General features: G+C 43.3%; 1 protein-coding gene across 1 annotated transcript in view; it reads right to left on the bottom strand.

Annotated features, from left to right (window-relative positions):
- LOC106497361 (contactin-4) overlaps positions 1-23,805 on the bottom strand; it is a 344,686-nt gene that overhangs the window by 67,299 nt on the left and 253,582 nt on the right. Inside the window, exons 8-11 of the mRNA XM_013958278.2 lie at positions 16,061-16,163; positions 14,770-14,954; positions 4,846-4,982; positions 3,138-3,267 (exon numbers count right to left, since the gene is read on the bottom strand). Coding sequence (XP_013813732.1) covers positions 3,138-3,267; positions 4,846-4,982; positions 14,770-14,954; positions 16,061-16,163 — 555 coding nt within the window. The remainder of the gene's footprint in view (positions 1-3,137; positions 3,268-4,845; positions 4,983-14,769; positions 14,955-16,060; positions 16,164-23,805) is intronic.

The raw sequence follows: 23,805 nt of genomic DNA, 5'->3' as shown, positions 1-23,805 counted from the left end.
CTGCCAAATAAAACAATTAGCTGGAAATAGGGAACTTTTAGTCTGAAGACAGAAAAGGGGTCAGTTCTTTAATTACAGAGACATTGTAACACTAATGGAAACAGGGTAGCTGACTGCGGGTGATAAGTTTTGAAGCTGACAGACTAAACCGGTACCTGTGTTGGAGGAACCACAGAAATTTCAGTGTCTGACTTAAGCATCCTGATACCGACTCTCCTTCTGGTCTCATTTTTAGGTGTCAGCAATCACAGTCTCATGGATGAGACTGGAATTTAAAACATTTTGAACTGAAATGTAGAAACTCTAGGTTCAGTTCTCAGCACCACCATAGCCTCCCTGCGTCACTGCAGGGGTAACACAGTTAATTTCATCACATCTGGTTGGTAGAATGAGGATTTTAATTACTTTTTTCACTCAAGTGTCCCCCCCCCCTTTTTTTGACATTCAGTCTGAAAACTCTTCAAGGCAACGACTGCATCTTCCTCTAAGTTTTTGCAATGCCCAGCACAACAGGATCCTGATTTTAGCTGAAGACTCCAGGCAATATAATTGGGAACAATAATAGAAGAGAATCGCTCCGAGAAAAGCTCTGACTGTAATTTTCCATTTCTCTTTTTCACTTAATTTTGCTATAAGCCTCACTTGCTATTAAGTGGTGTTTAATCATTTCAAGTGCTAACTTCAGGACCTTTTAAAATAACCATTTTTATACTTAGAAGGACCTGTTTAAAAGCCAACATTTCTCAGCGAGAGCTCAGAATATTGAACTCCTTTGAAAACTGTGGCCAAATGCAAAACATAGCTGTTGCTCTTTAAAAATATGCCAAATTAAATCAGAGATCCATAGAAATAAATCTACAGCACACCATTCTGGTTCTCCTCATGTGACATATAGAAGCAAAATTACATAACTCAAATGAGAAGTTAGCCAAATATAGTTTATTTGGCAGGCTTTTAAGACCAGGCTCTCCGAGGATTTTGCTTCTGTGCACAAATGAGAACTGCACAGAATTTTTCCTCTCTTACCTCGAAAGCATGGTGAAGGTAGAAATCAAACTACTTAGAAGTAAGCATACCCTCTTGGTTTCCGGTTATTTTGTGTGGTGATTTAATCTGGAGTCAGTGTGGAGGGAGGATACTATCGCATGAGCAAAAGGAGCGATGGAAGGATTCATCCTACGATGATTTACAATGTGCTGTTCTCAAGCATGTGGATTTTCTTCACGTGTCAGAGCAATGTGCATCTGAGTGGGACATTGGCACCAACTGTCTTATTTTGGATGTGCATCTGCTTCGGTGTTTCTCAGTGGGCTTTGCTGCTGCGCTCTCCCTTTGGCCCCCCAGGCTTTGCAAGCAGATATGTGAAATCACTGCTCTGCATTCTTCCCGCTGCACGCCCTCAGGGCCCAGCCGGGTGCCGTTTCAACTGCAGCCAAAAACTACCGCGGAAAAAAAGGCTTCAGTCTCCTTTTTGCAGGCCTGCAGTCGAAACATTTTGGAGCCCAGGTCCTCAGGACCAGCCTCCAGAACACCGATGGCCCAGAGAGGCCCCTGGGTGCTGTGGGGCTCAGGGAAGCATGAGCAGTACCCACCATAACAAGCGCGAAACCTTTTTCCGATGGGAAGATCTGCCTTCCTAACAAAGACTTTTTTATAGGGGTTTTGAATGGACAGGAAAGGCACCAGTGGTTTTATTTGGATTTCTTTCATGCAGTAACACGCCCAATAAATCTTAGCACTGTGAAGCCTAATTTATTGAACATTATTACATTTTTCTTGAGCAGCAACAATAACAATTTTTCAAACGAATTTTTTTCTATGCAGGCATCTACTGCTATTGATAAAAATGACCGCTATTGAAAACACCATAATTAGAAAATACCTCATGCTTTTTTTTTCAAGATAAAGCAGGGAATGATGCTATTGAACATTCTCTTTAAAAACAACTAAATCATCACCGTTTAATCACAAACTGTATTTAACCCTTTGAAACTACGTCTGCATTCTGACAAACATCTGTATTGACTCCAGGTCTGTTACTTATAGAAGAGCTTTAAGAGCAACATCTGAGAGTAAGCGACTGAATCCCTGAACAGCTGAGGTGGGCAGGGACCTCTGGAGATCGTCTGGTCCAAGCCTCTGCTCAAGCAGGGGCAATTAAAGCAGGTTGCCCAGGACCATGTCCAGATGGGTGTTGAGTATCTCCAAGGATGGAGACGCCACAACCTCCCTGGGCGACCTGTTCCAGTGCTCAGTCACCCTCACAGTAAAAAAGGTTTTCTTATGTTTAAGTAGAATTTTCTGTGTTTCAGTTTGTGCCCATTGCCTCTTGTCCTCTTGCTGGGCACCACTGAGAAGAATGTGGCTCCGTCGTTTTTACGCCCCCATCAGGTCTTTATACACATGGATAAGATTCCCCTAAGCCTTCTCAGTTAGTTAGTTCCCCGTTAGGTTTTGTTGAAGAAAGCAGGGAAGACAGCTTGCTAATTCAGTACAAAATGGGAGTCTGGAGACTTGAATTTTCCTCTCATTGTGAGACAGATCTTCTGGATATCACTTTAAACCTGATTCTTATTGTAGCCAATTTTATACTTCTAAGACTCTTCTCAATTCAAAGGAGCTTTTCCTGATATTAACTGGAATAAGTAGGGTATGTATAAACAAAACAGATGGGGTAGAAGTTGTTTTTCTTGGTGAGGGTGTGGGACTGAAGTGTTATGATTGTCATTTGAATGGTGAAAAGTCTATTCAAACAGAAGGTTTTTCGACATTTCCTCAAGAGAGTCAGTGTCTGTAGCCAGTAAGCAGGCAGTTACTGTCCAATATGTTTTTGAAATAGGGAAATACTCAGGTTTCTCCGTAACATATTTCTAACCGGCAAGAGATGAGTGAACTTGCCAACTGTCGGTGCTCAGTTACCTGGATGAATACGAGAAGATGGGATGATGTAAAAAAATCTATTCTCTGCATACCCACTTTGTCAAGTTTTCATTTTATGCATTACTTAAAAACAACGACGTCTTGTAAAAGATTCTCGAGAGCACTTCTACTTGAGATACTGAAACTTGGCAAAACCAGTTTTGGTTAAGGCTTTGCTGGTTTTGGAAAGTTTGCAGTGTTCAGGAAAGTAAACTTACCTATGACATTCAGTTCTGCACTGGCAAAAATGATGCCATGTCTGTTTTCCGCTACACACTGATACATGCCGGCATCTGACAAGCTCACATTTGTAATTGTAAGTGATCCCTGCTCTATCCGAATTCTCCCCTGTAAAACAGGAAAATGAAACAAATAAGTAAACAAGGAGGCCCCCTCCTTGGAACATACACCCAGCAGGGGTTATGTCATATTTTATATCACGGTTGATCAAAAATAAAAAGAAAAGGAGCAGTAATATGAGGAATTTGCATGCTACAATCTATTTGTCTGTCAACTGAATTTATGTCAGGTTAGACACCATAAAGAAAAACCAATACAGTAGTTGGTAAATGCAATTTAAATTGGAGGACTTTTCCTTGAGTTCTCATTGATTTAATACCCAAACCATTTAGATTAATATCCCCTTCAAGTAGATAAACTTGAATCTAAAAATGCACTTTTGTTCTATGGTGGTGTATCACAGCCAAATGTATTCTTTAAAACACATAGAACAGTGACATTATTAGCATATATGGCAATGGAGGCTACTAAGAATGGCAGTAAGCTGGTCCGGAAAGAAATATTTAAAATCTACTGCAGTTTACTGCAAAAAATATATAGATGTTAATAATTTAATGATCCTTTACTTCATATCCGCCACTAACGTGATTTAAGTACAAGACCATCTGCTAGTGACCAGCATGAAGCAAGTAAAATTAGTGTGTGGAACAAAAGACCATGGTATCATTTGTCAGCCTAAGGACATGGAACTCATGTTATCAATTTTAATAAGTACAACAAAGTGTTCCCTCCCTCCCCAGGAGTTTTACCATTAAAAAAAATAATAATATAAAGAGCTGTTGGCTTTCTACTTGGCTGTAGGGTGGAAATTTAATGTTTGTGCAATCTTTATTAGGGTTTCATCAAATCTAGGCAGCCATGTTCTTTCACGTTAAGTGAAGGGAAAAAACGCAGGCTACCTTGAAAACAACGCGTTAGTAATTTGTTTTAGTTTGGCATTATAATTGAAGTGATCATGGGACTCAGCGATTCCCCTCTGGTGAAAGCACGACGGGAGAGCAGGGAGGTGTGAGGGTGTGCTTTCCCTCTACTCCTGCGCATCATTAATCTTGAGGCAGTTCTTCATGTCACTGCTAAAGGCAGGCCGCGGTGCCGGCTGCCCGTACAGGGACGCGGCTGAGCAAGAGGAATGGGAGCTCTGCGAGGGACTAGCAGCAATGCTAAGGTTTCATTAACAGCTGAAGTTCACCTGAAAATTGTACACTGAAAAAATGAATTCAGGGCAATCGTTTTACGGCCTCGGGCTCCAGAGTCCCACTTAGCCATTCCCTCTTTTCACGAGGGTCCCTCCACTATTAGATTTGTATTGCGAATCCTTCGTTTCAGGGAGGAACTTCAAATGTACAGCTGCTGTACCTCCTATTTGTCATTAAGCAAAGCTCTCCTGAAGCCAAGCCTGCCCAAGAGAAAGGAAGGGGCAGTTTTTCCCCAGACCAGGAACTCAGCGCCATACAAAGGCACTCGCCCAGCGTGACGAGAAATTGGCTGCACAGCGGGGGGGATTTGAGAGCACAGTGATTTGTATTTCTATTTCAAAAGCAATAAAAAAAGGAAGAGGAAGCTGGCGGAGCACCGGAGCACGCGCAGAGCTTGTGGCACGGGGCCGCGGCTTCCCAGCGCGCCTACCTGGGGCAGCAGGGGCTCGCCGTCCTTCAGCCAGCTGTACGAGGGCTTCGGGCGCCCGTTCGCCCGGCATTCCCACGCGACCGTTTCCTCTATCGCGGCGTGAGCATCGCTGATTTTCTGAATCCAGTTGGGTTGAGCTGCGAGGCAGAAGCAACGGGTAAAGCCTCATGTCTGTAAACAAGCGCGCCCTCTCTACGTGCCACGAAACGGCCACATATTTCCTTATTAGCACGTTTCACAGCGCTGGAGTTAATAACATGTTTAATAACTCTGTGAAGATCCTTTTTTTTTCTCCTGTGAGTTCAGTTCTGCTTTTTGCTGGTATGTGCAAAATTAGAATCTGCTTTCTTAACTTTTATTTTTAATACAGATTAATTAATGAAAACTAGCAGTTTCAGAAACTCAGAGTCAGATTATCATCATACCCAAACCACACACTAGTTCCTGTGCTGCCCCGGGGCAACAAATGGCATTGCTAGACCCCTGATCCTTCAAATAGAGATATTTTCTTATTCAGGGTCTAAATGAGCTAGACTTCAAAGCTCTAAATTTTAGGATCCGGTTTCAAAAATTGTAATTTAGAGCTTTCTCTTCATTGAAATTAAGATTAAAGTAAGAACTTTGGACTATTTGGTTATATGCACTATTTCAGGTCAAAATCATACCTTCTCGGTCTTTCTAGTTTACGGCCAGATCTACAAAGTATTGCTACATGTAAGAGAAGTCTTTGGAGTCAATAATTGTATTAATGACATTGAACAAGCCTGGAATGTCAAAAAGCAGGCAGACACTGTAGTTATACTTTGATAGATTTTGGTGAAAACTAGCATCAGCAGTTTTCAGGCACTTAGGTGATTATATTTTTAGTTGTGTTTCATGTATTTTTATCTTTTTTTTTTTTAAACATACAGCTGAAGCTTGGTCAGACTCCGCATGCAGAGCAAATTTCAGCTAAAACTGCCATGTGTTTTTGAAGATCATACAAAACTCTGGATTTCTTATACCTTCACAAACCTCATCAGTCTAGATTTATCTACAATACTTCTCAGAAAGTCCCAATAAAAGACAGTGGGTTTCTGACTTTTAATGGTCATTTGCCCTATTTTGAGATAAGAAAATCTGAGAGACTTAGTAGGAGGATAGTACCAGCAGAGGTCTCCAAGAACCTGGTTAATGCTTTCCCCATATAATCAGATAAAACAAATTTAAGATAACTCAAACAAGGACAACAAATTTTTGTTTCTCCTTTGGATAAGGAGAGGAGCCAGAGAAAGGCCTGAAAGGATAAATTTAAAAAATATTGTAAAAAAATGGGAAGTTGAGCATAAAATTGGTATGGCTATGCCTAAAATATTGGTATGCCTATCATTACATGGTCCTGCAGATACACACTCTAAGAGCTGGGCTCCTTTTCAAAACTCCGTTCAGGATATGGCAGATGTGCACTTAATCCCACAGCTACCACACTGAGTATTTCCCTTCTCACAGTGTCTATAAACAACAAAGCATAGGTGAAAGCTAAAGAATTTCGCACAGAATCTTAAATATGCCACAAGAAATACTCCAAGGGACTTGCAAGAAAAGCAACAAGGCAAACAGTGTAACGACAGAGCGGAAGGTAAAGGAGTAGCTGAGCGCGAGATGCAGGCAGCGTTTACTTCTCTGACTGTCCCTCCTGACCCCGTAATATTTTAAGCTTGTTTATTATCTGTATCTAAAGAGATATGAAAAGTGTTTAAAGGCAGCAAGATGAAAGTCAATTTGTCATTTGGAATAAGAACCTGAACAACTGCATTGAACTGCGACTTTCCTTCCTCAACTGCAACAGGCTCCCCGGCTCAAGGACATGTGCAAATCACTCAAGAGTCTACAGGTTTACTGTTCCAGCAACTTCTGACTCATAATTTTGAAGAGAGTCTTATGACTTTAAGGCAAAGGAGCTCTATGAAATCACATACTGTTCCATTTTCCTTTTTGCAGTACTGAGTGGTTTACTGATTTCCCACAAAACCATAAAAACACAAAAATATTCAGACAAAACCTACCTGTGAAGAAAAAAAACCCATAGAAGGCACAGTGGGTGCTACAGTGTATAACTTATGCAAAAAAATAAAAGCCCTCTTACTTAAACAGGAAGGAAAATAAGAAAAATTCAGCATTTCTCCTTATTTTCAGCAATCAGACCTCCCAACTAAGGGAAGTTCCTACTCAGCCCAGCCGAAGAGCGGTACCTGGCCAGTCTTTCTGTGACCGTCTGCAGGTCAGAGAGGTGAGACGGAGCCTGAGCAACGGTGCCCGCAGTGCAGGACAGGCGCTCCGGCTGCCCCACGTGCAACTCGGTTCAACCTCCCGGGCAGCACCTGCGAGCTACAGGCCTGAAGCCCGCGTCACTGCTCTCGCGCGCGGGCTTTTCTAACGGGGTGAACTTTCTATCCTAAAGCCGCTTCTGAACAAGCCTAACAGGTCAGGACTAAATCGCCCTGCACCCAGCGGAGCCCCTCGCTTCCCAGCAGCTTAGCGCAGCTCTCTGCTGCTCTTTGGGAGACGTTTCTAAGTAGGTCAACCTCTCCTCTGAACGGTTCCTTTCCGACAGCACCAGGCACGCTCCTGACTCCGTCTTGAGCAATACACCAGGGCTGGTTCAGGTAGCAAACGTGTTTGAGCCACCAAATGAGAGCTGCCATAATCTAATGAAATTTGACAGCCTCCCATCGGGGATCGGACCACGGCAGGGTAACGTGACACAAGATTTCAAGCAGGATAATTAAAAGAACTAAAACAAGGATATGAAACCAGCTCTACACTACAACATTTTCAGGTATAGCTACATCGATAAATATAATGACGAGGTCTAATTTGTGACTGGTAGCGCTCTTCTAGCAAAGTCTTTAGTACTATTGCAGTGGTGCTGAGAAAATAGGAAATCTTTCATGTGATGGGACTGCAAATATTTTGGCCTTGCAAGGAGTACTTTGATATTACTGGCTTTGGTTGGAAACATCATGAAGGAAAAAATACAGTTGTAAAGAAAGAAAAATACAGAGAAGATCATAAAAAATTCATCTGAGTTGCAAAAAAATTCATATGCTAAATGTACACAGGGGAAGAAGGAGTTTAAAAATATAAGGATGACACTTATACATGGATATTTTTAAAGAAAGAAATATTTATCCTAGTTCATGAGAGCAGTCTTGAATTCATACTCAGGTGGACAGAATAAAAATGATGGCACAGGTTAGAAAAAAATCTTTTTACCTTTTATCACCTGCCAGTCTTCACAAATGCAAAGTGGGGCACTTTAGACCAGATAATTAAGAAAGTTTGCCCAAATATACTCTTACTTCTAAAAGAAAAAAGTCTAGAATGTGCCTGTACATGTTATAATAAATTGAAAGGCAAAAGCAGGCACTGGAAAGCCGGACCAGAAACATGTCCTAAAAGGCATCAGAAATAAGTAACAAAAACAAAGAATTATGGGAGTAATGTGAGAAATAAAACAGTAATAAATCTATATCTTTGTACTTCTCTGTGAGTTCAGAACAGCCAAAAAGACTAAAGCAAATGAGGTACTAATACATATACTAAATCCAATTCTTGGTTGGTGTATATTGATTTCAGTGTTCCTAAGCCAATTTATAGCAGCTGATGACCTAGCGCAGGCTGTGTAATTCATCACTAAGGGCAGAGGAAAGGCTGAATGACCATCCGTCACTATACCTACTCAAAAGATGCTGAGATTGAGCCCGGGCCCAAAAAAGCCTGAAGACCAGAAAGCCAAACAGAAGAAATAAGCAAACCAGATGGGGAAAATACATGAGTAATTAAAACTCAAGAATGCAGCCAGTGTATAAAGTTGGTGCAGACGAGTGCACACGTCATCCCGGTCCAAACGGGGATGTAGCTTCTGTAAACACAACCCATATGTCCTCAATTCATTAGCATTCCCAATGATCGCAGAAATGCAAAGTTATCCCCATCCCCCTTCTTCTCTTCCTCTCCTCCTCTTAATCCCTTTCTCCTGACCTCCACTGCCAATCAAGAACTATTTGAAATCTATACAACTCGCGAAGCTCTGCAAATCCTTCCCCAAAGTCATTTGCTTGCCTGCGGCATCGAGATGACCTGCCTTCATGGGTCCGCGTCTTTGGGAAGCTCACCAAATCCTGCCACGCAGGCGAGGTGTCTCGTGGCTGCTTTTCTAGGGCACTGATCATAAGGAACCTGCCTGGGAGCTCTGGCTGCGACTAAAATACTACAAATTAGAGGAAAAGAAATGGAGGAGAATATGAAGGACTTAACCTAACTGATAAAAACAACTTTTAAGGTCCCTTCCTCTTATTTATTTCCTGTTCCATAAACTCTCCTGTACCATTACAAGTCTTTCTCCCCATTTATATCGGGGACCAAGGCCGGTAGTACTGCAGGGCCATCTGTGACCAGCAGTCCTCAGGGATTTGTTTTTCTTGCAACCACAGATGCTCCAGATCGCAGCCACCCAGGGGTGTAGGGAACATGTGGGGTGCTTTATGAGTAGCCTTCACATTTTAATTCTAATTTTTGTTTTTGCTTCTCCTGACAAAGAGCTATTTTTACAAGGCAAAATGATAATAACCGGAGCACTTTTCCTGAGTCATTTAAAAATTGCTTTCTTTACAAGCACAGTTTTCCAGATATCCCTTGGAAAGGGGCAGAGGGGGAGAAAAACGCCTGCTCTCTCTGCAGAAACCTGCTCTTGATGCAGGACCATTACTTCAGGCAGCAAATTATTCAAAACTCGGAGCTACTCTCTCCTGCACTGAAGTCTGAGAAAACACACAATCCACTGGCAAGAATCAAGACATTCTCATCCCGAGCAGTTATTCTCCCCAAGGGGGAATGTAACCAACCGCGAGAGGGTGCTGGAATGACTGCTCCCAAACCCAAACTCCTCTTCATGCAACGATGCATTTGGCTGCTGCCACATGTTTAAGTGGTGGTTAACCAAGAGTTAAATTGGCACAATATTTGGAAACAACACAAGATTTGAGAACGTTAAATAAAATTAACATGAAGATGCTTGAAGGAAAGAACTTGATTGCCAGTGTGTCTACATAACAGGTAACAAACTGGTTTTTCTAGTGAGGTATGTAAATTATAATTAATAATATTATACACTTGTGCTATTTATGTTAATTTTCTTGTATTTTTATCAGCCCAGTGGCTCATTTGGTTTCAAGTGTTTTTAAATTTTCAGCAAATGGTTTGCGATCTGAGGCATAAATGGAGCAGAGGCATACTGCTCCCTGATTTTCTCTTATGCAAATCTCATTTTTACAGCTCTAACAATAATAAAGAGCATAATATGATTTACATTTCAGGTTGTTTTATGCTGGTCTACAGAGTGGCATAAAGCTTTAGCACACATAAAAAGCAGGCCCACTGATGAAAGTGGGACTCTTTTCACTGTAAAATCAAGAAGCTGTATAAAATACTGGTGGGACCTTGATTTGAAACGTGTTTAATCTGAAAAATGCTCCAGCCGCCTAAATGGATTCTAGTGAATAGTTTACAAAACGCTGCAAAGAATTGTAATTAGTTACAAATAAGTCTGTCTCTTTGCTAATACAGATGCTGCTATGCTGACACTTTTAGAAATCATTTTAACTGTAATCTTCTCCTCATCTTGTTTGTGAGACACGGGCTTGATGGGGACCCCGTTGGCCAGGAGAGAGAAGCTGAAGGACTCCTCGAACGACACCGGCTACCCCCAGTCGGTACCAGGCTCCGCACCGGCATCACGTGACGTTTCGGTACCGAAATTTTTCAGCTTTGATTTGGCTGGAAACATCAATGCCACCATGCATGGTTTTGGTCGTAACACTGGCAGAAGACACGTCCCTGGTGGTTGTGGAGGTGCAGTCCCAGCCTCCTCGTCTTCCTCCTCCCTGCCGGGATCCGCCCGGGCTGTTCCCTGCTGGCAGCCCGGCCTGGCCCGGCCCGGCCCGGAGAAGCTCCTTCGCTGCCCAGCGCCAGCACGGGCACCGCTGCGCCTTCTCGGCCCTGCTGTGCCAGGGAATGACGTGCATATGTTCCGGTTGCCTGGGCCAGCAGCTTTTTTACCTTGTTTCCCTTCATTCAGACTGTGTCTTCCAGGCAGGGAAATGGGGATTTCCAAAGCGTTGCATTTTCTTCAGTGACACGCAGTCAACACAGAAAAGTCTAAAAGCACACTGAAGGGGAACTGAAGTGGCCACTTTGTGCAGAAAAACACATTCATATTAAAAATTCGTATTAAAAAAAAAAAAAGAAGTCCCACACCACCATTTGTATGGTGGAATGGTGACGTTCAGCGACCGCCGGCAGCGGAGACGCAGGCCAGTGTTGCCTGATGAGCCTGTCGGGCTCGTGCGTCTGCCCGGTGCCTCTTGGCCCCGACTCAGGACAACCTTGGGTGGGCACCGGCTGACAAAGGAGGATTTAACTAAAATGGCATCCTGGAAGAGGGTTTCTAAACTCAACACCAATGAAACAATATCCCCAGGAATAATGAATAAGCATCTCCTTGATGCTGGTTTTACGAAAGAAAAAGCATTTCTTTTCTGAAATTAGCTGGGAAAGGTAATCTTGTTTACTGCATTTCTGCCAAAACCGGTTGTTTTTTGCTCAGGCTATAAATCTTTGCCTCATGCAGGGTTATAAAGTTTAAAATTTATGAGCAGTCAGATTAAAAATAGAAGCAGGTCAACGTGAGTGCTTCTGTATTGCTGCGCATCAAAACACACAGCTGACAGCTTGGCGGACCCTCGCTTCCAAGTGCAACGAAAAAGCCTGGACTGGAAGCGCGGGAGGCGGCGCAGGGCTGCGGCAGTAAGGCCTCCTGCCACGGGGAGCCCGCGCCAGGCAGGCTCGCGCCCGCCGCTCACCTTCCGCAGCAAAGGGGGTTTTATCCGGCCTCGCGCGCGAAAGCGTACGGACCACGGGGAGCGAGCTGCAAAGTCAGGAACGCGGCGCGACACGCGTTTACGGCTGCTAAATAAGAGCAAGAAAGAAGGGGTCGCTTTCCAATCTGCTAGTGTGCAGGAGCTAATTTCAGACCCACAATCTGGCTGGGAACGGCAGACAAGAGACGACAAAAAAAACAAGCTATATCCCATTTAGAGTTACAATAATCAAGAAAACAGGTATTAGTCACTGTAAATGTATTAGCATTAACACGTTTTCTATCATGTAGGACTATCTATCAAGTAGGACACACGGCACTCGGAACATGTGCTCTTGGAAAACAATAAAACACAACCTCTCATAGGGGCTCAAGGCAGAGGAAACGGAGGAAGAATGGATCTCACATTTAATTAACCTTTCCTGCTGCAATGAGAACATCAAACAACTTTAGTGTCACTGATATGCTAACAGAGAAAAAAATAAACATTGATACAAGACTGAAATACAACGAAAGTCAGCCTTTCCTGACAACCTCCAGGAGCCCTGGAAGAAGCTGACAACGGAGGTATGGCTGCGTTATCTGCAGCAAGCAGGCAAATTTGAATTTCATTTTCTTTTTCTTCTTCTTCTTTTTTTCTACTATGCATAGAGGCAGATAACTCAGTTTAAAAGAGTAACACTGTTAGAGGCAGATCGTAATCTCCAGGGCACACATTGCGATAGAGCATTTCACGGAGCAATGCCGCAAGTAAGTGACAAATCTGATTTTCCCTATCAAATACTCTGGAGTGTTCCTTTCTCAGGACGTGAACCCCGACCCCCTAAAAACAACTTGGAAAGCCTTGCCAACATTACAGTTATATTTCAATAAAGATACAGTATTTCTCAGCTTTAAAAAGAAAAATGATTAAAGGAAAATACTTTCATTCAGCTTGAACTATTCGTAGAAAATGTTTATAGGAAGTTACTTTCCCTAGAAGTTCTCAGTGCCGCATGAAACTCGAGTCTAGTTGCAGAAAGCAAGTTTTAAAAAAAACAGTCCATCTGCAATACTAAATGCTTGCCAAACTCAAGCCATCCTTGAAAACTAGATACTTATAGACTAGGAACTCATCACCTTGAAGGTAACAGCAATGAGGACAATATTTTAATCTGTTACAGTTAAAAACATTAATTAGTACAGGTTAGAGGCTAAACAGCTCTGGATAAAGAAGTCCTCTGCTTACATGAAGGAAAGCAGATGTAAAGATAGTTCCCAGCCTTACAAATACCCACTATTCTTTCCATAAAATCCTTAGCTGCTTTGCTGAAATTACCTGTGCGTGTGAAAATTGGCAATAGTCATGCTAGTAGCTCTTGTGTGTGAACTGCTGTCCTCCAGCGATGGAATCCAAACTGGTAAATTCATTGTTATTTAGGTTATAATCCAGTATATACTCTGGTAGCAGTATAGCAAAAAAGGCAGGTTTGGTCTTGGATTGCACAGAACTGTACAACTGATGAATCTTTTCATTTAGTTTCCACTTGGGAAAAATCAGGACAAACATGCAGTTTGTGATGGAGAGGAACAAAAATCTGCAATTCTTTTAATTAAAAAAAAGGGAAAATATTTTGTTTTAACCCCAAATTATCTCCTTAACATAAAAGATTTCACTCTGTTTTTATGTTATTTAACCCCTTTTAATGTTCTTTTCTCATTTTATAATTTAGTCCATTTTTAAAGAAAGAACTGCTCTTTTGAAATGGAAAATCAAAAACCTCAAGAGATTTCTAAACGAAATATGTCCTTTAGAAAGTTTTTCAATTTTAAAACGTCTCTCTATACTTTTGCGGGGAGGGGGGGAATTACATTGCTCACCATATTCAAACCCATTTTGTGAAGAGTGTGCTGAAACTCTTTTTCTGTAGCAAATTTACTATAAATCAAAAAATATTTTTCTTATCTCTGGAGTTCAACCCAATCTTCCCAGCTGACAGAAGCTGGGCCCTCAGGAGCATTCTTGGTGGCGGAAACACTGAATTTCTCTCCATGTGTTCAATAAAGAATGACATTTTATTATGCTCCTGAAGATGATAACATGGTAGCAACAAAACAAATATTTTTACGATTGTGGGGAGGTCTTTGTAGGCACGTATGTGGGGTGAGTGTGTAATCTGTAGCCTTCTTTCCAAAAAAAATATCAAATTGAAACTACATACCAAACCAAGAGCCCATCCTTAGCTCTAAGGAAACTTTCTGTGACTCTTGCTCAGCCTCCTACACAAGTACATCTGTAGCAACTCAGAACAGCTCAAACTTTGCTCCTGCAAGCTCAATTCATTTCCCACAAGCTAATACGATTGGAAAGATGGAGCTGTTTCCAACAGAAGATTGTGGATGAGCAGACACTTCTATTAGGATTTAGAGGCACCAACACAAACTTAAAATAGAAAGCGTATGAAGCTGAAATTTTACATTTATATTGTGCTTGGATCAATGCCTGTGATTTGATTCTACCAGGAGCAGACGCAGAGTCTTTCGGTGGAAAGGATTCTGCAGGTTAAATCCCGACTTCTCCAGGCTGTGCAACAATCACCACTGACCCCTCTGGAAAGCAGTCCTGAGTCACTTATAAGCAACTACCATTTACTAACACAAGCTGGAAATTATACCTATACTGTGGGGCAACACATACATAATAAATCACAAGCTGTAACCACCAAAATGCTTCACCAGAAGAACCAGCTTTACATTTGCTGCTAGAAAAAGGCAAATAAGCTAGTGCTTTCTGCACGTTACCATGCCAATGTCCTTCCAGCGTTATGTTTTTGTTTTCTAACAGATCTGAGTCTCAATCAATATGCACTACTCGGGCTTTATTTCAAATTACACCCTTTCTGAGAAGTACTGTTTGTAAAGCAAGTAATTTTAAAAATATACCCCCAAATGACTTTCCCACAAAATATTTACTGCATATTGCAATTCATGCTATAAAACCCTCTGAAAACAGGCAGTCTGCTTACCATAAAATGTCAGCTGTCCTCGTGCCACGTTTTTCCCTCTCACATTTTCAGCTACACACTCATAGAGTCCAGCATCTTCCTGCTGAAAATTTGGGATTTCAAGAACTCCATTCGATCTGTGTCTCCTGGCTTTTCTGGGTATTTGTTTCCCATCTGCTCTCCTCCAGCTAATAGTAGGAACTGGGCTAAATGAGAAGAATATGGCAAAATAAGACTCATAGTAAAAGCTGTGTCCTTTTACTGATTATTCAGTCATGCTTAGAAAAGTAGAAAACAGCTTCCAGTGACAAGCAGACTTGGATCCACTGAATCCATCCTGCAAACAACAAACTCGGTCTCTTGACAAACTGTGGTTTCATTTGGAAATCTGGACTGTAATCTTGGTCCAGCAGCAAAACCAATTTCAACTACTGTTTAAGAGAAAGAGGACTCTGTTGACAACAGTCAGCCCTTCGCGATGCCCAAGAAACAGGTACCAAGGGAGACCAGGAGGTGGTACCCTCCTCTGAAACGCTGTCAGAAATGCTCCACTGCTTTTCTCGATCCTCTCACCTGATAACCAAACAACAGCTTGCAACTTTGTGCTTCTCATGTTTTCCTTTGGAAGTGAGAGAAGGCTAATTTGTTTCTGCATATCCTTGAGCTTGGGCTTATCTGAAGTGAAATACAACAGGAATCAATTTGGGTCACGGCTCAGGGTCTTATCCTGATACTCACTTGTCTGATCAACTTAATTCTGTTTCATGGTCGAGGATGATGAAAATATGGTCACTCTAAAGCCTCTGCCAAGGTCCAGGGCAATTTTATTGTGGGTGGTGTGTGTGTACATATATATAAATTAAATTTAAATATATATTTATACCAGTGGTGCCTCACTCACACAGTCTATCTTAAAAGCGGGAGAAGCTATATTATAAACATGCTGCTTCCACAAAGCTGAAGTTTGGTAGCTGCTGTGATAAGAAGTCCATTTTCCTGCCAATCCTGTAGGTTCATCTTAACAGTGTTGCAAATATTTACTCCAGTAACAAGAGACATGTTTTAAGTGTTGCCTCGGAACAGAAGACACACAGACACATCTTTCCAAAGTAAGTTGCATCTCTTCTCCTCCTTGGGAGATTAAATTTTTGGTGAGCAAAGTCCCAACTCCCCAAGTCCTTTCCCTGTAACAAATGCTAGAAAAAAATAGCACCTGCTGAGTAACATGAATAGTTAGTGAATCCAGTGAACTCTACAATATAGCACTGTAAAACTGAGCGAGCTGAAGTAATAATAATGGATCAGAACTTACTTTCCCAAGGCAAAGCACTCCAGTTTCACTGTTGTTCCTTTTGCAGAGGGAACCGTTTCTGGGAACTGTACTTCTATTTTTGGCTCATACTCTCCCATCACCCCTGTGAACATAAAATAGATGCTAAAGCTTGGCTGAATTTTTGCAATAAATTCGCAAGTGTTTCTGCACTAATGCAGAGCTGTTCTATACATCATTACTTGCCCAATTAATCCATTCATTTTAAACACAGCCTGTCTCTAACAGCCGTGTACTGTGAGCTCTTTTCCCATTTATTGCCAGAGGAAAATTTGAACCACCACTCCGTACCATCTGCCAAATATTAAAATTTCTTCATGGCTCTGTTACTTTTTGCTTTTGAATATTCAGGATTTTTGCAGGTAACTTGTAAAATAAGGAAAGCAATAATAAGGCAAGTTCACCACCTTTTAAAAAATGAAATGCGGAACAAATAGCCATTAGAAAAAGTTTTAAAAGCACTGGAGCTAATCAAAGTTTCTATTAACTTCAAGGATTTAGATGCTCAGAGATCACATACTCTTTAGCTAATTTCTTTATCTTTTACTGCCCTAGTAAATCATGTTTTGTGGCAGTCTCTTTATGAAATTGTATTTAAAAATTTGTGCACATAAAAAGGCCATTATACTCATGATAAATTGCTACATTTCTAGTCACTGTACTGTCTTAAAACCGGTACATATAATTTCACCAATAGTGATTATCAGGTAATTGATGATTGCAGTTTAAATCTTAACTACACAGTGCTTCCTGGATGCTTGCCAAGCGGAGGGAACGCGGCAGGCTTCCAGGCTGCTGCCAGGGGATGCAGCGCTGCTGGTTTGGAAGTGGGAGCAGTGCTGGATCAAACCAGATGAATGCTATCAGGATGCACAAATACACAAATCAGACAGCATGCGTTCAGAGAGATATTCAGGCCCTACCAGAAAATGAGGTGCATTTATGGTAGCCTATGACTGCAATGGTGCTTTGTGTCTCTCACTGCTTTCCCAAAAGTGCTGCATGATTTGCAAGTTTAGAGGTAGCATGAAAAGCCTTCTTCCTTTACTTTTACACAGTAAGAGACTTTTACAGCTAAAAATGCTCAGTATGAGGCTTACATCAGACCTATCTTTACCTATATTACCTGTTCTGGTGCAATAAGCAGCTACGTCATCGGTCTTCAACACATTTCTTTCAAATAAGCATTGCTGCTATACTCTATGAAGAGCAGTTGCTGCACGAAATCACTCATCCAAATGAAACACATTCATTAAGGATATGAATCTCTCCATACGCACATGTCCTGGCAAGCATGCATCCCAGGAACCTCATCAGTCAGTATCCTAGCACTTCAGTATTATGCAGAATATAATTATAGGGCCTAACACTCGTTAGCTCTTTGCACGTTAACGTTGCAATCCGCAAGGGCTGCTAGTGCCAGCTGCCATCAAGCTAATAGAAAATCCTCTCTGTTCACCTGATTGTGACTTGACAAATCTTAGCACTTTTGACTAAATTTCTCCAGACTTCATGCTGACTGTTTACTGGGAGAGCTTCAACCAAAACAAGAAATATCTCTAGCTATTTTCAAGAATAAGGCTGTGCGTGAAAGTTTGGGAACAGCAGCGTTGTTTTGCTGATATTCAAATTTACTGCGACCTTTTCCCAAAGGAGTATTCCCATGGTCTGCAACGAGGACCACAAACTGGAGAGCGGAAGAGCTTCTGAGCGTAGGAGGGGCTTCCCATAAAAGTCCGACCAGATTTAGCCAATTTACTCACTTTGGAAGATGCTACCTTTCAAACGCTCAGTGGAGACTTACTTAGAGAAACTACACTGGAAGCGGCACATCCAGGCCGACTGTAGAGGCTACAACTGAGCAAGCAAAGCAAGCAAGACAAAAAACAGGTGACAACTGAGCACAGCGTCATTGCCCCTCGCAGCACCAAGGGCAGACTCAGTGGGTCACCAAGCTCACCACCCTTGGCAGGGAGACGACGTCCCCAGACCTCCTGCCTCACCACCGCCTAGCAGAGGCTAGATGGACAACGTAGTGTAAAATGCTCCCTAAAAAGCTAAAACAATGAGAACGAGGAGGGAAGAAGTCACAATTCTTGCTCGCTTTCCACTCCTAAAGCAATAACTCAGTCCCCCCATGAAAAGTAGGCTGTAAAGTATCATTTGATGCTAATGGGCTGTTTAGGAAATTTAGGCAAAATGTATTATTAATACTTCATGTACCCAACAGATTAGGAGACATGAACAAGGAATGGGAGGGAGAAAAAACTGCTTTTTTGCCTTCTCTTTCTTCATTCATTTCCCATTTTTTGCCTGGGGCTGGTACTGGAAAATTCTCATCCCAGTGGTGACAAATCCCCAAACCAAACGAAGGCTTGCTGATGCTCCAGGAAATTGGATATGGTCACTGCCTTGTCCATGGCCCTGCAGCTCTGGAAACCTACCTTCTCTCACAGCTAGGAAATCCAACAGCTGTCCTACTAGCATTATTACAACCTCCAACCACTTATAAATCAGGAACTGTACCCAGAAAAATCACAGGGCTCCAAGGGCAATTATAACCTACCTATATGTATATACGGGGTATGCTGCAAGCCCTGTCTTCTTCACGTCATAGGAAAGCCACAAGTGCAGCTGAGGCACCTCTATACAGAATCCAAGACCGTTTGCTCACAGACAGTCCTTATTTCTCCTGCTGTTCCTAGGCGATTTAGCATGCGACTTACTAGCGCAGGTGGAAAGAATGAGGGAGAGAACAGAAAACTAAAATAGGGTCTGCAGCTTGCAGAACATTTCCAGTGTCATCACAGAATCACAGAGCGGTTGAGGTTGGAAGGGACCTCTGGAGATCATCTAGTCCAACCCCCCTGCTCAAGCAGGGTCACCTAGAGCACATTGCCCAGGATCACGTCCAGGCGCATTTTGAATATCTCCAGAGAAGGAGACTCCACAACCTCTCTGGGCAACCTGTTCCAGTGCTCAGTCGTCCTCACAGTGAAGAAGTTTTTTCTCATGTTCAGATGAAACTGTGTTTCAGTTTGTGTCCGTTGCCTCTTGTCCTGTCACTGGGCACCACTGAAAAGAGTCTGGTCCCATCCTCTCGACACCCTCCCTTCAGATACTTGTACACGTTGATAAGATCTCCTCTCAGCCTTCTCTTCTCCAAACTAAACAGGCCCAGCTCTCTCAGCCTTTCCTCATAAGAGAGATGCTCCAGTCCCCTAATCATCTTTGTAGCCCTTCGCTGGACTTGCTGCAGTAGTGCCACATCCCTCTTGTCCTGGGGAGCCCAGAACTGGATGCAGTACTCCAGATGTGGCCTCAGCAGGGCTGAGTAGAGGGGGAGAATCACCTCCCTCCACCTGCTGGCAACACTCTTCCTGATGCACCCCAGGATGCCATTGGCCTTCTTGGCCACAAGGGCACATTGCTGCCTCATGCTTAACTGGGTGTCCACCAGCACTCCCAGGTCCTTCTCGGCAGAGCTGCTTTCCAGCAGGTCAACCCCCAACCTGTACTGGTGACTGGGGTTATTCCTCCCCAGGTGCAGGACCCTGCACTTCCCTTTGTTGAATTTCATGAGGTTCCTCTCCGCCCAGCTCTCCAGCCTGTCCAGGTCTCTCTGAATGGCAGCACAGCCCTCTGGTGTATCAGCCACTCCTCCCAGTTTGGTATCGTCAGCAAACTTGCTGAGGGTGCACTCTGTGCCTTCCTCCAGGTCATTGATGAAGAAGTTGAACAAGACTGGACCCAGGACTGACCCCTGGGGGACACCGCTAGCTACAGGCCTCCAACTGGACTCTGCGCCACTGATCACAACTCTCTGAGCTCTGCCATTCAGCCAGTTCTCAATCCACCTCACTGTCCTCTCATCTAACCCACACTTCCTGAGCTTGTCTATGAGGATGCTATGGGAGACAGTGTCAAAAGCCTTGCTGAAGTCTAGGTAGACAACATCCACTGCTCTCCCCTCATCTACCCAGCCAGTCATTCCATCAGAGAAGGCTATCAGATTGGTTAGGCATGATTTCCCCTTGGTGAAGCCATGCTGACTACTCCTGATCACCTTCTTTTCCTCCACATGCTTGGAGATGGCCTCCAGGATGAGCTGCTCCATCACCTTTCCAGGGATGGAGGTGAGGCTGACTGGCCTGTGGTTCCCTGGGTCCTCCTTCTTGCCCTTTTTGAAGACTGGGGTGACATTGGCTTTCTTCCAGTCCTCAGGCACCTCTCCTGTTCTCCATGACCTTTCAAAGATAATGGAGAGTGGCCTAGCAATAGCATCCGCCAGTCTGTCCCTTTTTCCACATTCTGTATACTACATGACACATTAGATGCTCTACGTGTTTGCAGCTTAGAGGCTTTCATATTTGTTTCCCAGTTTCAAGGCTTAAAAATGTTTTGGATGAAAGTCCTAGGAATTGTGAAGCAAGCTAATTTGTCTGAGGAGATGATATGCCTTTCCCGACAACACCTGTGAAATGTTAAAGTTTAATTGGCCCATACAGCTGGTGCTGATGATATTTTTATTCCAAGTCTATTTTGGTTCTTTCCTACTATTACTGCTTTAATTTGATGTAAAAATCTAAAGCGCTTTCTAAAGAGAAGAAGTGAGCCACTGCAGAGCAGCTGCCTGGGAGCACAGGGCGCTCCGGGCCTGCCACGCTTCGCTCCTCGTGGGGGACCACATCCCCCCAGGGCCCTTTCCGGAGGCAAGCTGCACAGACCACGGCCTGAGATCGCCCGCCCGGCTCCCACGGTGGTCCGTGGGGCCTGAGAGCAGCGATCCTAAGAGCAGGATCATTCTTTCCCTTTGGCGCCATATGTATTTACTGATTTATTGTACTTCCCAGCATGAAAATCCCATGCAGCTCAGAGAGCTGTTCTTCCGCAGCGGGAAGTACCAGCCTGCGCTGGCACTACTAGCTCCGGTCAGACCAGAACCGGCGACCCCAGCTGAAACCCAACCCCAGTCCCTTCGGAAATCCAGAAAAACATCACTCAAAGCACCTTTTTTTTCCTTTTACACTTCAGCATTTCTGTGACGTGAAAGAGGTAGAGGACAAGGAAAGAGGCTTCTGTGGGAAAACCGTACAAATGCAGAAAATTTACACTGCTGTAGTGCAACAGTGAGAATGAAGTACAGGAGAGCGTGTCTTGGCTTCTGACAGAGCGCTGATCTATTCTTTTAAGAGGCTGAAAGATGTTTTCCAAAGCTGAACAGACTATAATTCTAATCTCTTCCCAACACGATGTCTTTCACTGGGTGTAATTCCTGGAGCCCTGTGATGGAAGATGCATGTACATCTCAGGAGGACAAATCCCAAACGCAAATGTGCACTTTCAGGGACCACTGCACTCCGATGAGCATCGCGCTTAAACCTTCCCAGGCAAAGCAGCTAGCCGCATGCACTACAAACACACTTACCATCGCAAATCCAGCCTGCGGTAGAGATTAAAATATTTAAATGGGCCAGGTTAAATGCATTTGTGGGAGGGAATTTTTAAGACGGACAGAGGAAAAACATCTTTTTCCTAGCACATAATGTACTTTGCACACCATATTTATCATCATCAGATAACCTCTGTCTGCAGAAACAGAGAGTTTGGGCTAATATTGACCAAGCGAGCTGTCTCAGCATAGTCTGCTCCCATCACCATTCCTATAACCCCCTATGAGATTTATGTGCCCAAGGAGAAAACGCTGTCTGGGGATAAGTAATGGGATAAGAGGCACCTTCTGTTTCCACAACACAGCAACAGGAAAGGAAACTTGATTTCTGTCAACAAGAGAATGTACTATCGGTTGCAAAAAGCCACTACAAATAACATCAGGAGATCTATAATTCTGGAGCCTCGCAACTAAAAACAAGCCAACGAGAGGCATAAAAGGCACAGGTGGGGAATGCAATAAGTCTGAGGAATCAGATTTCATTCTGTACACCTGTATCTTCTCCTTTCACAAATTATGGCACAAGAGGCTGGCATTTTGAAGCAAGCAGTGCTTTAAAAAAAACCCCACATATGAAAAGGGCATTTTTTCAGAATGATTACATGCAAGTAAACCTGCGAAAAAGATGGCAGATACTCAACATAAAAAATCAAAGTGATTTGTGACTGAATCTAGAAAAATTGCTGCCATAAGTTTAAAAAGAACCGCAAAAAAACCCCACCCTCACAGGATCCTCATGGAAGAGAATTCAGCATGCAACATGCAGTCCTGCAAACCTGGCAAATGCCATGCAGTCCTGGCAAACCTGGCCTTCGCTGGCTACACCGAAGGCACGGCCCCGCTGCGGCTCAGCCCGGTGCTGAGACGCCGCAGGCCTCCGCACCCCGAAAAGCCCCTGCGGGAAGAGCAGGGCCTCCGTCAGGCGCCGGAGCGGCGTTGCGCTCTCGGCCTGTGGAGCCCGTTGCTGCCCGGCCGGCGGAGGCACGGCTTGGCAAACTTAAATTCAGTGGGAGAGGCACGTTATGAATGTTTCCATTTAACTCTCTAACTGAAATTAAATGGAATGGGAACATTAATTGTTGATGAACTAGCCTCTCTGTCAGCTAATTTAAGGCTAAAGTGTTGTAAAGAAGATAACATATCACGTAGATTAAGATATACTGGACATGTCAAATATGCATACAGAAGACAACCACGACCCACCTGCCAGTGGAAACACTATGTGCCTTGCACACTTTTGTTGTGCACACTTCCAGAACTTCTCACAAGCATGAGAGTATATTATATTCAGATTTTATAGGATTACTCTACGTGGGTGAAAAATTGAGACGCAGAATTTTTTTAAAATAAAGTTTGCGTGCAATATTAGTGCAATCCTAGTTTAAAATACATATGTAGCACGTGTTCAAGTCTTGAGTGTAGCCATCTTTGGCATAGCAGGTACTACAGCACCCTTCCTGCTTAACTCACAAACGCATTCCTGAGCTCCTCCGAGGTTCGATTAAAGTTTCATATCTGCAATAAACAGCCGAGCGCACTTCAAAGGAGCCGGGGAGCGTCCCTGCGAATCACCTCCGGAGGGCAACCGGGGGCTGCAAAGCAAGCTGAGCGCAGGCTGAGGAAGGCAGTGCCAGCAGGGAGCCCTTGCAATGCACCATGCCAGCGTGGCAAGCGGCAATCATCCTAACGCCACCCTCCGCTTTGGAAATGCAGGCGTGCGTCCAGCTCGGTTTTGATAAACAGAAGCACTTCCAGCTAGGTAAGGTTTGTATGAAAGTACTGTCAATTTAATATTTAAAAATATTTCCTCTTCAACACTGAAAATGTTAATACAGGATGAATTTAAATGTTCCTCTTTTTTTCCTTACACTAGACAACTTATTCTGGGCTCGCAGGGCCAAATTTACTTTCATTTAAACTACTGACACTGGGTTTATTGCAATGCAGTCTCCTGTGTATAAATGAGAACAGAGTCGGCGCGTGGAAAAGGGGCCGTCTTCACTCCTTGGCCCAATGTGGACACTTCCTCATTACTTATAATCTTCCACGTTCACCCTCGGTGGCAACAGCGTTAAGGCGAAGGGGACCGCGATGTGCGGGAGGCTGGCAGCAAGGAACCACACGCTACAAGGGAGGAACTTGTGTAAAATACCTCTAGGTGACAATGGACTGTCTTCTAGAAGATACTCTAATAATGCATTTCTATTTCTAGAACAAATGTCCTAAATGTTATCCTTTAAACAGACACTGCAAATTAACATGCAAATTTATTTTT

Source organism: Apteryx mantelli, chromosome 12, assembly GCF_036417845.1.
Source record: "Apteryx mantelli isolate bAptMan1 chromosome 12, bAptMan1.hap1, whole genome shotgun sequence".
Taxonomy (NCBI): domain Eukaryota; kingdom Metazoa; phylum Chordata; class Aves; order Apterygiformes; family Apterygidae; genus Apteryx; species Apteryx mantelli.
Note: the sequence above shows the minus strand (reverse complement) of the source record. Positions and strands in the feature narration are given on the sequence as shown.